Source organism: Scophthalmus maximus, chromosome 8 (genome assembly GCF_022379125.1).
Source record: "Scophthalmus maximus strain ysfricsl-2021 chromosome 8, ASM2237912v1, whole genome shotgun sequence".
NCBI classification, from domain to species: Eukaryota; Metazoa; Chordata; class Actinopteri; order Pleuronectiformes; family Scophthalmidae; genus Scophthalmus; species Scophthalmus maximus.
The window spans coordinates 13,049,554-13,063,560 of record NC_061522.1 but is presented as its reverse complement, the minus strand read 5'-3'; the positions used below and the strand labels follow the sequence as shown (position 1 = coordinate 13,063,560).

The 14,007-nt window shown below is 39.8% G+C and overlaps 1 protein-coding gene across 3 annotated transcripts in view; it reads right to left on the bottom strand.

The window, feature by feature from the left end:
• mast1a (microtubule associated serine/threonine kinase 1a) overlaps nucleotides 1-14,007 on the bottom strand; it is a 62,333-nt gene that overhangs the window by 14,033 nt on the left and 34,293 nt on the right. For all 3 annotated transcript variants that reach the window (XM_035637002.2, XM_035637003.2, XM_035637004.2), the window contains 11 exons: nucleotides 12,897-12,972; nucleotides 10,828-11,037; nucleotides 10,630-10,731; nucleotides 6,774-6,906; nucleotides 4,910-4,977; nucleotides 4,614-4,690; nucleotides 3,712-3,920; nucleotides 2,784-2,922; nucleotides 1,859-1,991; nucleotides 626-791; nucleotides 314-415 (listed from right to left, as the gene is read on the bottom strand). In XM_035637002.2, the coding sequence (XP_035492895.2) occupies nucleotides 314-415; nucleotides 626-791; nucleotides 1,859-1,991; nucleotides 2,784-2,922; nucleotides 3,712-3,920; nucleotides 4,614-4,690; nucleotides 4,910-4,977; nucleotides 6,774-6,906; nucleotides 10,630-10,731; nucleotides 10,828-11,037; nucleotides 12,897-12,972 (1,415 nt within the window). The remainder of the gene's footprint in view (nucleotides 1-313; nucleotides 416-625; nucleotides 792-1,858; nucleotides 1,992-2,783; nucleotides 2,923-3,711; nucleotides 3,921-4,613; nucleotides 4,691-4,909; nucleotides 4,978-6,773; nucleotides 6,907-10,629; nucleotides 10,732-10,827; nucleotides 11,038-12,896; nucleotides 12,973-14,007) is intronic.

Below are 14,007 nucleotides of genomic sequence, written 5' to 3'. Positions count from 1 at the left end.
TTAAGTTAAGCATTTTGAAAAAATACACTTGTTCATTTTAAGATGAAAAGTGAAATACTACTCTTATATTTGTCCTTTAAAAAATGTGTTTAACCTTTGGACGGAGCTAGGTAAGCGGTTTCCCCGTTTCCAATAATAATGTAAAGCTAAGTTGTTGCAAGGAAATGTAAGCTCCTCTTACTTTTTACAAGCAAATAAGCATATTTGCCAAAAATATCAAACAATTATTTTTTATTCCTCTTTGATCCTATATCTTGTTGCCAAACAGCTGTGAAAGGTAGGTCTGATGTCAAATAAATTATAAAGTTAGTACCTGTCCCCAACCTCACTAGAGGGTTTGTCTGCAGCAGAGCTGATATGAGAGCCTCGGCATCTGCAGGCAAGGCGTCATCACCATCTGGCCAAACAATATTGTCTAACAGATACAACAAAGAAAGAGTCAAATGGCCAGACAACAAAGAAATAAATTCAAACTGCTGCAAAATTTACTTCAATACCTGATATTTCAACAGAGGAAACTCTGGATAGTATAAGAAAAGCATTGGAACACATACATATCTGACTCTCAAAGCATATGAGTGTTTTTGAAAAGTATAGTATTGACAATGAAAAAGAATTGACTTACCTGTTATGACCTGTCCAAACAGCTCCTCAGGAGTGTCTCCAAAGAAAGGCACACAGCCGAGCAGGAACTCATACAGGATGATGCCCATGGCCCACCAATCCACTGGCTTTCCATAGCCCTGAAAGAGAATCACCTCTGGAGCGATGTACTCTGGAGTACCACACACCTGCGGACACAAAGATTAGTTTAAGAGCTCCGAAAAAAACATTATAATTTATAATCTTTAAACTTTATAACACCATATTTTCTTTTAAAAGCCAGTTCAATCTTCAATTAGCATGTAGCTACTCAGATCTGCTGCTGTTCATTTCCCCAATGCAATAAGGGTGAACTGATCTAATGCTGTATACACCAAAAATGTTTGTATAGGGACGGGTTTGTGGATGTTTCAATGGGGAACTAAATAAAAGTAAAATTATTTGCCCAGCTAAAGTCAGTTTATCACCCGTGATCTGTCTTTGAATGATCATAAATATGTGCTGTTCAGGAGATTTGAAAGTGAATTTAAATGAATGCATTTGTGTTTGTGTGTGTGAGCGGTTACACGTACGTGTGTGTGTGTGCTGTCTTACATAAAAGACGTCATTGTTAACTGAATGAGAAATATTCCCCATAATAAGAATCTCCATTAGAATTATGAAAAACAAGTCCCTGGACTGTTTCATCCACAGATGTAAGTTGGTTATTTGCAGACAAACAGATGCCTGCTTCCACCCAGAAGAGCTGGAGAACCACGCGGGCCAATCTGACTGATTGAGACCGGTGTAATTCACAGCACAAACAATATAATTGTAAAATGGGATTGTGATGGAGAAGGGGAGCATTAATGACTTATTAATTCAGACAACACAGGAAGCATTGCAATGCAATGTCTTTATTTGGAGACTATTGATTTTCCCGGATGACTTGGCAGGTTGGCACGCCTGGCTGGAGGAGATTAAAAGATGTTGGGAATGGCAGTTTTGTCTGCTCAGCCAACATACATCCTGTCTTAGAATCCTATCAAAAAATCCAGGAAATTCTGTTTGTCTGTCTTACTGTACGTTGTTTTCTTGTCAACCTCTCATCCGATCGATTTTAAACTTAGGTAGTGTATTTGTTTGTCACAATGCCACACAGCCACAAGCACATTCTGAACACAGTTACTAGTCCCTTATAATGTGGTGATCCACTGCTGCGATTTATGTCCAAAAACCTGTCCTACAGGCTGGTACTACGTCACAGGGGCTGTACCTGCTTGTCCAGGAACTCTCTGGCATCTTTCTCAATGTGTCCCTCATAAAGGTTGGTGGTGAGGCTCATTAGGCCCATCTTCGACAACCCAAAGTCTGTGAGCTTGATGTGGCCCATGGACGTGATCAGGAGACTATATGGAGAGAGGACATTAGAAATTTCAAACATGTGACACTTAAAAAGTTTAAATTGCAGCAAAAGGCAATACAATCCATATTTAATGGCATATGTGGTTATTTTCATAACCATTTTTTCCTATTTAAAGCTTCAGAACCAAGTCCGAAAAACTTTACATCGTATACAGACAGTATGAAAAGATAATTTCTTAGGAATGGTCCACAGGTATGATTTCCTTCAAGCTTCCTTAGAGCATCATTGGGTTACTTTTTGGTCACCAGAGGCAGCAGAACAATGGCATTATATGGTGATTAGGTTAGGTTAATTTAAGATATAGCAGACATGAAGAAACATCAGCATTTAATATATAGAGTTGTGTTTCTGGCCACATGATAAATTTGCAGTCCAATGTTTAGCTCTGTTTTTAGTTTCTAACAACCCCTAAGTGTAAGAGCCCCAAGGGCTCTTTATCTGATGAATGCTTCACAATCTTCACCAGTTGCCAAATTTCTTTGTTTGGTTTTGGTGCTGGGCATGTAATGAACAGTGTGTTCATCACAACCTTTTCGCTAAAACTAATCTCATGGTAAAACTCAAATAAAAACAGTAAAGTTGTGGGCAGTAAAACCAAAACAAGGAGCTGAATAAATTCACAACTAACAGAACTCAGAGCGACTGCTGTTGAGTGATCATTTTCTAATAATAATAATTTCAATCATCATATGAAGGACTGTTGTGTCATTGCACACATTCACTTAATTTGTTGGTAAGTATAAAAATATTGACAAGTGCAGCTGATAAGTCTCACTTGTCAGGTTTGAGGTCTCTGTGAACAATGCCATAGTTGTGCAGGTACTCCAGGGCTAAAACAGTCTCAGCAAAGTACATCCTTGCCAGCTCTACAGGCAGAGCTCCGATGTTCTTCAACAAAGTGGCACAGTCACCACCTGTAAACACAGAAACACCAAAAGTTATTCATTAAGTGAGAGAAAATTTGCCATTTCATAGTTTGACATAAAAACTAGGTACCATGCTTGCTTTTTAATTTTTAACAAAACTTTTTCTATAATCTGAGCTACTCGTACATTTTAAACAGAAGTGGCCCCAAAATGGAGCTTTGGGGAACTCCATGTCATTTTTGTCCTCTCAGATGTTTAATTAGTGGTCCCTGCCCTTAAAGTGGAATTTAAACCAGTTAAGAGTATTAAGTATTAAGTCTCCGTGTTCTGGTGTGGTTGAAATCTTGACTTGAAGAAATAAAAAAGATGTTTAATGCTAAAAAGTGTTTTAGCTGTTGCAAAACAGCTTTTTCAAAGATTTTACTTTAAAAAGATTTGATATTGATGGAGATGGTTCTACTGTATTACTTTCATTTTTCCAAATCTGTCAAATATGGTTTAGAAGCAGAAGCCGGGGGACAGAGCAGACAGGAAACCATCATTTGCTACTCAGTGTTTTAGACAGCACATTTGTCCTGAATTAAATAAATAGAAGGCAAGACTTCAAAAAGCCTCAATTTCCAGGTCACCGTCACTACAAGCAAAATAAAGCCAGGGAGAAAAGTCTAAAAAGTCTTCTAATATTACAAACCAGATTAAAAAAACATGAGCCAACATTTACTCAGGCTAATGACAGAAAAAGTCAAAATAGTCAGGAGGCAACACAAATCATAAACAAGATGTTTCAATGATTATTTTTTGTATTCAACTTTACTGAAAACCAAACCTGACTCTTACCCTCAACATATTCCAAGACCATGCAGAGGTGTCGCCGTGTTTCAAAGGAGCAAAACATTGAGACGACGAATGGGTTCTCTGCAAATGTGAGGATGTCTCGCTCTACAAACGCCTGCTGGATCTGGTTCCTCAGGATCAGATTCTGCTTGTTGATCTTTTTCATGGCAAATCGCTGACGCGTCTCCCTGTGCCGCACCAGGTAGACGGCACTGGAACAAAGGCGAGACAGACAAGTACAGAAAAGAGCAAATGAAGTATTGAAGAAAAGACAGCAGGATGAGACAGTGGACAAAAATAATAGAAAGATATTCCATCTATATGCCATACAGTATGGCTGAGTGTATAAAAGGGTCGATTTTAAGACTTAAAATCCTCTGGCAAAACGTCATGCCCCAAGAATATAATTTAAATCCAGAACTGGATTTTTTGTAGCCCCCCTCAGAAAAATCTGTATTTATGTGGACACAGCCGAAAGTACTATCAATGATTGGATTGGTTTCTTACATTTCAGGCAGCTGTTTTTTATCAATGGAAAAGTACTATTATTATGGCAGCATTAGAAGTGGATATTATCATCATTGTTCATCATGAACCACTGTGAATCATGCATGAAAAATACTGAATGGTTCTGGGCTGAAAAGGTTATGACTGAACTTTGTAAGAGTAATTCAAAAAAAAGCTCAATACACTAGAGCTTTCAACTCATTGTCAGGCAATGCTGTTTGCTCTGTTGTCATGTAGATAGCTCCTAAAGACAACTGAGAAAATAGCATCCACTGAATCACATTGAAAGCTCTGAAAAGGCTCATAAATATGCTTGCGGGTAAGATTTTTTAAATTTAAATACTATATAACATGTTGGTTTCTATGAGAGATCAATGAGTTATCAATCAGTTGCTTACCCATAAGCTCCATTGCTGATCAGTTTGATGCTCTGAAAATCTTCTTCACTCGGGTGCTTGAAGGCTCTCCCTTTTCCCTGGTGGAATAACCAACATTTTTAACGATTATAATTCAGATTAGTAGAAAAGTGGTTTAAATAAGGTGCATTACTGTCATTGTTTTTTAAATGATTTTATGTGTGCGTGTGTGTGTATTTGTGTGTGCATGCATGCTTGAATGCTGGTGTGTATATGTAGACATATTGTATGTGAATGCATGTAAACAGATCTGTCTGTGGGTTATATTTGGTTTTCACCTCTGCTGAGTCATCAGTCTCTGGAGTATGTGGTCCTTCACTGTCATAGCTGTCGAGACTCACGATTTCTGTTGAAAAGCATGTTGGTTACCAACCGAATCCAGTGACAAAATGATGACAGCCTACAACAATGCTGTGAGCAGCTACTCAAAAATCTCTTATAAAAGAGTTTTTTTAAAGTTTAAAAAACAGATGAAGGGGCCAAAAGCGTCGGATCACAGACAGAAAAACCATAATTAAAATAGGTTATTCCCACTAATTTGTCTTGTCTTACTCTCTCTCCCCCACTCACCTCTGGCAGCTAAGTTTCAGTGTTCTTGCACTTGTGCACTATATGTAACCGCTGCTAATACACCATTTACACTCGTGTTTTGGTGAACCAGGGAAATAACTGAAGGATTATTAACTTTGCAAAGCATTTACATAGGCACTCTGTGGACAGCTACTCAATGTAAAATAAGTCACTGAGCAGAGAATCATATTTCCTGTCGGTCCCTGTTAGAAGCTGCAAAAAAAAGATCTTGTCTGTTTCCATGGGGAACCAAGAAAAGAAAGGAGAGTGTGAAAGTGTAAACATGCACGCAGCTATGTGGGTGTGCATTTGTGTGTATGTATAACAATGTAGGTGCAAACAAAGTACAAAATTTGAAGTGGCACATTATTAGCAGAGATTAACTAAAAAAAGAATTAACAGGACCAAAATTCTCAAAACTAAAACCACAGAGGTTTATTGTGAAGAGTCATTTCTGGGTCATTGAGTCCCTCAGCTAATGAACAGCTCTTGATGGATTCGACTGGGAGCAAGAGTTTCGTCCATGATGATTAATGCAAGACAGTGATGCCACTGCACCACCAGCCAGCAAATGATCCTGTCAGTCCAGACTCTATATAAACTATCAATAAATATCCTAATGCTGAACATCCAGTAAAGCTGATCAATAACTTAAAGCAGGGTTTTTTTAAAAGTCTGACAGTGCAGGCCACTGCTCAGACAAAACTACAGCACAGACACTCATGTTAGATGTTTCACTCATTTACTTTTTTAAGAATTTGTCCACAGGTTTTCAACATACGGGCAAAAGGGAGCTTGTATTCTTTCAAAACAGAATTATGGATGTTTATTGGTGATGGACACCAGATACCATATCATCCTTGGGAAGTTCAAATCACACAAAAAAATATATCATCTCTGTGTTTGAATTTGACTTATTTTGGGTTATGACTCACAGAGGGAGTACACTGGCAACCAGGTACTAGGGTTTAAATAACTTAATGGCCTCTGTACGCTGTGTCACAGACTTTGCTCTTGCTTCAAATGCTGACTGTTGATAACTGGGACAAATTACGGACCAAAATGTTACAAGTACCCTCCTCTTGCTGGTAAAACACTGGCATGCACCTGTAACTTTGACATCATACTCTTCCTACTTGCCAACCCCTCACCCATGCAGCTCCTCTGCACCCCCCTGGGAAGGTGCGGCTTCTCTCTTGAAATCTCTGGTTCAAAGCAATAGTTTGGGGAAAATATGTATTTGCCTTCTTGCAGGAAGTTAGATGAAAAAAGAACCTGGATCTGTCACAGGTGAAAAAAAACAAACACCCAGCAACACCTTTAAATTTCACTAATGAACATGCTGTAGTAAAGATGCTAAGCTGTGATCTTAGAGTTTAAAGCTGGACAGTGAGACTTTAGGAAGTCAATGCATCTCACTGCTGTTTCCCCAGCAATTGTTACAGCACATCACAAACAAGACACAACATTTTATGAGAGAGTCAGGCAAGCGTCTTCCAACCGATTCAAGTCTTCATGACAAGCGAAGCTGATCACCTCCGGGAATATATATTTTCTCTCTTGTTCTCTTACCCTCCAGTGGGTCTCTGGTCAGCCCCAATTGGCTGATGATGTACCGAGGGATGTCTGCCTTCATCAGTTGTCCCTCCTTGGCGTGATCCTCCGCTGCCTCCAGCAAGTGGTAAAACTCTTCTGGGTTGAACTCCTGTTATTGGAGGAAAAAGAATAACAAAGTGCCACAGGAAACAACAATATGAATGCACTTTAAGGTTTAAACTGCCAAAGCGAAAAATCCATCAGCTCTCAAAATAATTCACAAGAAGTACTAATATGCACCTATAAAAGGTAATACAGTAGCTGAAGTAAAAGGGTGAACACAATGTTGTGCATGCACCATAGCAAAATTATCACTGCATGGTTGAACACCTAACAGCATCATAAAATATCTTTAAGCCCGTTACAACAGAGTTTTAACACCTTTAGATTAGTTTAATGAACAGTGTAAGAGCAATATCACCTCTGAAAAAAAAAGAACAACTCTCAACCAGCTCCTGTCAAAACCAGAAACATACTAGAAACTCTTCAGACTGCAGAAGTGTTGGCTGTGTAATTTCAAAAGGCATTTGTTGCCTCCTTTGCAACATATGCTTGATCCTCAAGCAGATTCTCAGGAGAGTAGATGTCAGTGTGGGTGATAAGGCTGTGGCGTCCATAGAGCCCCCCGATGTTTCAAGTCTAGCTTCCGTCTTATGTCCATAAATGACATTGCGAAGGACATCTCTAAACCTAAAGCGTATTTGTATGCAGATGATAAGACTCAGTAGCCTCTTGGTCAGGTGTGTGTGCAAATTGAGAACCTAGTGAACAACCTTTGTATTATTGGTACAAAGCCTGATGTCTCAACTTAGCAGTTAGGAAACATTGTACAGGCTACGTTCAAGTGTTCTATACTATGGGGACATGATTTATATGCATGCTGCCCCCTCTTCGCTACACTGCCAAGTTCTCTAAATTTTATATCCCATACATATCACTTAAGCATCTAGTTTCCTGGCCTTCATTAGGCCTAAGGAGAAAGCATCATTGGTATAATTTTATTCATGAAGCCATACTGGGCATATTCCCTTCATATCTTTCTAATCTCTTATCACTCTTAATTGCTGCAGTGAGTACAACACCACTAGACAGCTTCTCACTAGGTACAAAGGATTTGCACAGAACGTAATAGCAGCTTTCTCCTACTTTCGCCCTGGTCATGGACTAACCTCCAGAACTATCTACTGTTTAATAATTCTGTCTCCCTGGGAGAATTCAAAGCTCTCATAAAAAAAGTGTTAGTAAAAGTGTAACTGAAAAGTGATTTTGTTTCATGTAGTTGTTGTCTCTTATCAGTTTAACCATGCTCTAGTCCCTTGTCTGTTTCGACATGCATTATTTCACAAATTTTTGTAACCTTGAAAATTAATATGTTATCTTGTCCTGGTCTCGCTCAATAAAGAGATTTTAATCTCAAGGGATTTCATGGTTAAAGAAATGTTAAATCAATTAAAAAAAAAATTAAGTTCAAGAAAAGGTTACAAGGGAATTAACGATTTAACTACGATTGATGCTGTGATGCCGAGTTTTAATTTGTGAGTAACTCATCACGATATGAGACTTTTCATGAGTCATTTTTTCCCACAAATATGACGGGATCATGAAGGCAGTGACATTTTTCAAGTGAGCTGTCTACCATACTGTATAGCAAAATATAAAGTATTCCATGTATAATAATATACATAACAACAGTACTTGAGTAGTTTTTTTTATAAAGCAGGACTGGTGTGTGCTGCATTTAGGGCTGCATCTAATTCTAACTAATTTTAATTTTCAATTTATCTGGCAATTCTTTTTTCAATCCTTAAATTATTTGTTTGATCTTGAAATTGGCTAAAAAAACATAATGAAGAGCACCCATTCCTATTTCCTATGGCTCAACGTAACCTCTTCAAATTGCTTGTTTTTTCAACCAACAGTCAAAACAACCTTCGACTCTATTTTAATATTTAACATTATATATCTATGGCATTGACATGCCAGAAACAAGAAGATTTTAGAGTTTAAGAGTTTAACTATCTGCAGAAAAGGAAGAAGAACACCCTCTGGCTCAGCGTGCTGATAACATATTAACAGAAAATGTATCACAGTATATCACCATATTGATTATTTTTCCCCAGCCTACAGCCAGGTATCGAACCATCTCTGCTAGATTCCTGGTTAGCAGTGACAAAAGGACTAGATAACAGCTAACAGCGGATGACTGTTGATGAAGTGAAGCTATATTGTGTTACACATGAATGTATCACGGTAATTCCAAAATAGAGCCCAACTTATGATCACAAACTAGAATTTACTTTACAACCTCCAGGGAATTCACGACCCAACAGCTCTACGGGGTTGTCAGACAAACATAATCAGTGTTAATACACCTCCCAACTTTAAATTGCTTTCTTGAAAACATCCTTTTTTCCCAATGAAACAGCCTTTTGTGTTGTCCTGTGGGATTCAGTTTCATTCCTGTTGGTGGAATAACATTTTGATTAGAAAGCAGAGCCTGGGGCAGCCCGGATCATTTCCTTCCTCCCCCACTTGCTCATATGTGCTCCCCAAGACCAGAGAAAAAAAGAGGGAGTATTGAGATGGAGGCATTAACCTGCCTCTCTGATAGCCTGCTCTGCTCCAGGACAATATTCGTGTTTCAAAACGCTCATTGACTGTGTGACATTTTCACCAAATCAGACCTCACAACTGACTTGAATGCTAAATGAACTCTACAGCCGTGGACAACATTTTATCCATGTGTCTACTTGCCTCTAACCTAAGGACCATGACGATCTAAAGTCCCCTCAACATCCTGCCTGACCCTATCAACCTCTTCTGACGGTCGCCTTGGCAACAGAAAGATGAGCCACGGGTACTGGAGGAGGGACCTCGCCAATGAGGAACATGGGAGGCCATCAATCGGTGAGCCGATATGATGTGCTGCTGACGAAGACTGACCAATGATTGAGGTGGAAAGAATATTTTCAAGTTTTGAGTGGTAAAAATATCTTGCAGCAATAAACGCTTATACTGCTGCAGCAGAGATGTGAAGCATTTCTGATGTACTGAACTAAACAAAAACATGACCTTTAATGCATTATACAGTGCATTCATACATCCACATCTCATGTTGCTGAAGGTGACACTACATTTACTGGAAGCACGAGCATAATATAATATAATAAAGTACCTATAAAATAAACTAACTAAGGAGGTAAAGGAGTAGAGATTTAGGTTCTTTGTTTTCAACACATCCTCCTGCTTTGATTTAAATTCATTAAACATATCTCAGCAAATGTTTTGAGCTTGTTTGCAGTTTATTCAGATTCAGTTGCTGACATCCTCTTCCACAAAAAAAGATCTTCCACAAATGATGTTATAAAATGACAAATTATATTTTGTCACGTTATTCCAGCAAATTTGTATTGGATTGTAACCTTGAGTAAATGCAGATATTCTATTTCAAGTTTCAAGACCGACCCTTCTCAGCTCCTGTCAGTTATACTTCTCGTGAAATAAACTGAACTCTGTGTGTAAGATCAGTAGTGGGGAAAACAAAACAAAACCTGCTGTAACACAATTAGCAATGCAAAACTGCATGCCTGCAAAACCAGTGTTTCATCACTTCAGACTAAATGCACAGCAGCCTGCCTTTCCCATCTCAATCGGGAATCTCACTTTAGAAAAGAAAAACACATCTTGTCACTTTTTTCATTAAAAGCTAATTTCTCAAATCCATATCAGTGTGTCTTGAGAATCTCTGAGCAATTGCAGAGTCTTGAATCTGGATTTGTTTAACGGTTTAACAAATGCAGGCTATGCTATTAGACAGTGGTGTCAAACTCACCAAACACTCCAGGAGCCTGGCAGGACGAGATATGATGATGAAGAGCTTTTTGACCAGCTCAATGACGAAGGTGAGCTCCGAACTCTCTGAGCGCTCATAAGCCTAAAGTGGACAAGCAGAGACACAGACCGGGTCAGTTTGTGAGACGCAGAGTTTGAAGCGAAACAAACCTACTTTACTCTTCACTCCTCGCCTCACATCATTCATCAGCTTCTCCAGGTTCTCCTGCAGTTCATAGAAGTAGACGCTGGTGATGACGCCCTCCCGTGATTTGGTCAGGCAGTCTCTGGACAGCTCAGCTATCTGGTGGTGGATGAAGCTGAGGACCCCGTCGGCCACTGGCAGAACACTCTCTGGGGAAAAGCTGTGAATGAACTCTGCCAGCCGCTCCTCCATCTGAGCTGTGGCCTGATTGGGGACGAGAAATTGGTTGACAGTCAATTATTGTCATGTTGTCAGACAGGTGGAGAGAGAATAATGCAATCGCCTTCCACGGGCAATCAACTGAGCTCGGCTAATTTGGAAGATATTTAGAATTATCTTGATTAATTGATAAAGTTAACACATCAACAAGCATTAAACCCCCGGTGCCTGTTGTTTTCTAAAATGTTTTTTACTTGCGTAATTAAGACTTGTATTTTATTATCCTCTGCTTGAATAAGTCCGCTAGTCATCAGTCGAGTCAGATCAAGCATCTCAGACCTCCGCTGACCTCCAGGGGTTTTGATACATACAGTGTCAACAGCTTTACAAGAATGGTTCAATAAACAACACATCAGGGCCGATACTCTGACTGCAGGCTGTCTTTACGTTGGAGGTCAGAGGAGAATGGAAAGCCTCACTCACAGGAGTACAGAGATAACGGCTTAGTGCAAGAGCAGAGTGCATGACGGGAATCTGTGCCCACACCTTCTGTTAAGAAGAAACTAGCATAATACAACACAGTCCAAACAATCATCCTGCCTGATTTTTATAGTGTGAATGTATGTCAGAAACAATAAATTGTTGCATTGCTTTAATGCCACAGCATAAAACATCCTTTGAGTGGACAACATATATATCTTTTGTACATCTAGGCTATGTATAATAACAGCCCGCAAAATGTCCAATTGAACACGTGGGGTATTGTAATGGCCCGACATTATACTATATGTATGCATCAGATAAGGTCACAGACATTTTCATGGCCTCAGTGATCCCACCATTCAAGAGGAGCATTTCTTGGAAATCTGAGCGCTGTTTGTACCACTGCAATGTCTCCTATAGGATTCTGTTCCCTTTCCCACCCTAATGAAAGTCAGACTAATGTAGTCTGTTCGTGTCTCAGATCATATGATGTCTGCATTTTTCTACATGTTTGTCCCTCAGGACATCTTCCTGACACCCATCCCAGAATACTGCCAGATGTTGTTGCAGGCGTAAGGCTTGTCCCCCACCCCCTTCCCCCCCTGGTCTTGTGTTTCCCCTTCTCTCTTTGAGTGGTGTTTCCCCCCTGGATGTCTGTCAGTCCTGGATTCCTTCTGGATACCTGCTCCCGCCACCTGTGATTCATCAACCAGCCACCACTCATCTGCAGCACAGTTCAAACCCCGGATCTTCCCTCCAGTCTCTGCTGGATCGTTCAGTGATAGTTTTACATATATCAAGGTCACACTCTGCTTTGTTCCTGCTTTGTCCAGAAGTTCTCTCTGACTGTGCCTCAGGTTCATCACTCAGTCATTCCTAGTAACCAGCCACGTCCAGTTAATCCGCGTCTATCTGCCTGGTTTGGAGATGGCTCGGCCACCTACCTTCCCAGCTCTCTCTCTCCAGCCCCGCACCTCTAAGGTTAAGAATCTTAAATCTTCCTCAGTCTCTGAGTCTGTCTTATGCACCTGAATTCCATACTTTCCAAATTCCCTAACAACAGCCGACTCATCACCAAAAAACTCTTTTTCCACAGGCCCTGAGCCATTCGCTGGGGAATTGGATAAATGCCATGGATTTCACCTTACTATAAATAAGAGCACTGACCTGGGCTGAAGCTCTATATTATGCCCACTCTGCAACAGCACTGTTTTTGGCCGTTCTGAATACAGTGGTTCAGCCTCTAACATATCATCACACATGTACCTGAAAGATTGGCAAATTAACTTTTAACCGCATACCTCTTTGAAATGTAAACATGAATTAAGTTTAGCTTAATTGTATGCACATTGTTTGTGTGCAGATTTGCTGGCATGTGAATATACAGTTTACACTTGTGTATTTGTTTGTGTGAGGCTGACCTTGGGGAAGCGCTCCTTGTAGACATGGTTCATCATCATGATTTCATTGTCATAGCAGGATGGCGAGCGCCCCGGGCTGAGGGGAGACAAACACAGAGAGCAGGAGAGTAATCCACAGTGCCGACTGAGAAAATCAAAGGCTGAGTAAAACAGTGAGAGGGGGGAAGCAGCTGGTGAGACAAGGGAGATTCTGTATTTTTTACTTGAATGAAGGATTAATTCACTGCTTCCGATCACGTACATCCTCTCTGTACATTATGCTAATCGACCGATCAGAACATCAGTGTACTCGGATTCTCTAATGGATCCAGTGTCTTTCTGCTTGTCAGACCAGACGCCTCCATCACAAGCATAACGTCAGTAACATAAAATATATAAATATATATATGCATAAATGCATTCAGTCACATATATGCTTTCCTACACACAGACACGAGGCAATGCAAAATTGACCTGTACAACAAGTACATAATCATATTTCACAGCAACTCATCTTGTGCTGAATTTGACAGTCAAAAGCATATTATGTATTCTGCCTTGTGGGCAAACACATCACAGTTTAGCATCACACATTATGATATGAACAGTCTCATGATGAGGCATTTCAAGCCTCCTGCATATCGAAGCCACAAGGTTGTATCAAAAACAGAGACGGCCAAGGACCTAAATACGCAAACTCAACACTAGTAAACAGTGACATGTACAGTACAGTATGTAGGTGTGTGCTGCATGCAGAAGGCCAGCTAGGATAATAATATGTGTAGTTGGAGGGAGTTTGCACCAGAGACTCCTCCTAATAAAGAAACTGTTGCTGCACTCTGGAGAGGCTCAAAGCACTGGAGGGTTGGACTGACACTGATCAGACAACAGTGGAAAATATCCTGAATACAAACACTCAAGAAAAGTACCTCAAACTTTAAATATGTTGAATTTCTGATCATTTCTACCTCTACTCAGGTAAAACTCAGATGTTTATTTTACTCCCCTACATTGGCATGTAAAGATTTTACATAAAAACATGCTTCTAAAGCATGATGCTATGACCTTATCGACCCAGTAGTACATATTACTAATTTAAGGGTAAGACTAGTACTATTTTTCTTCTTGTCAA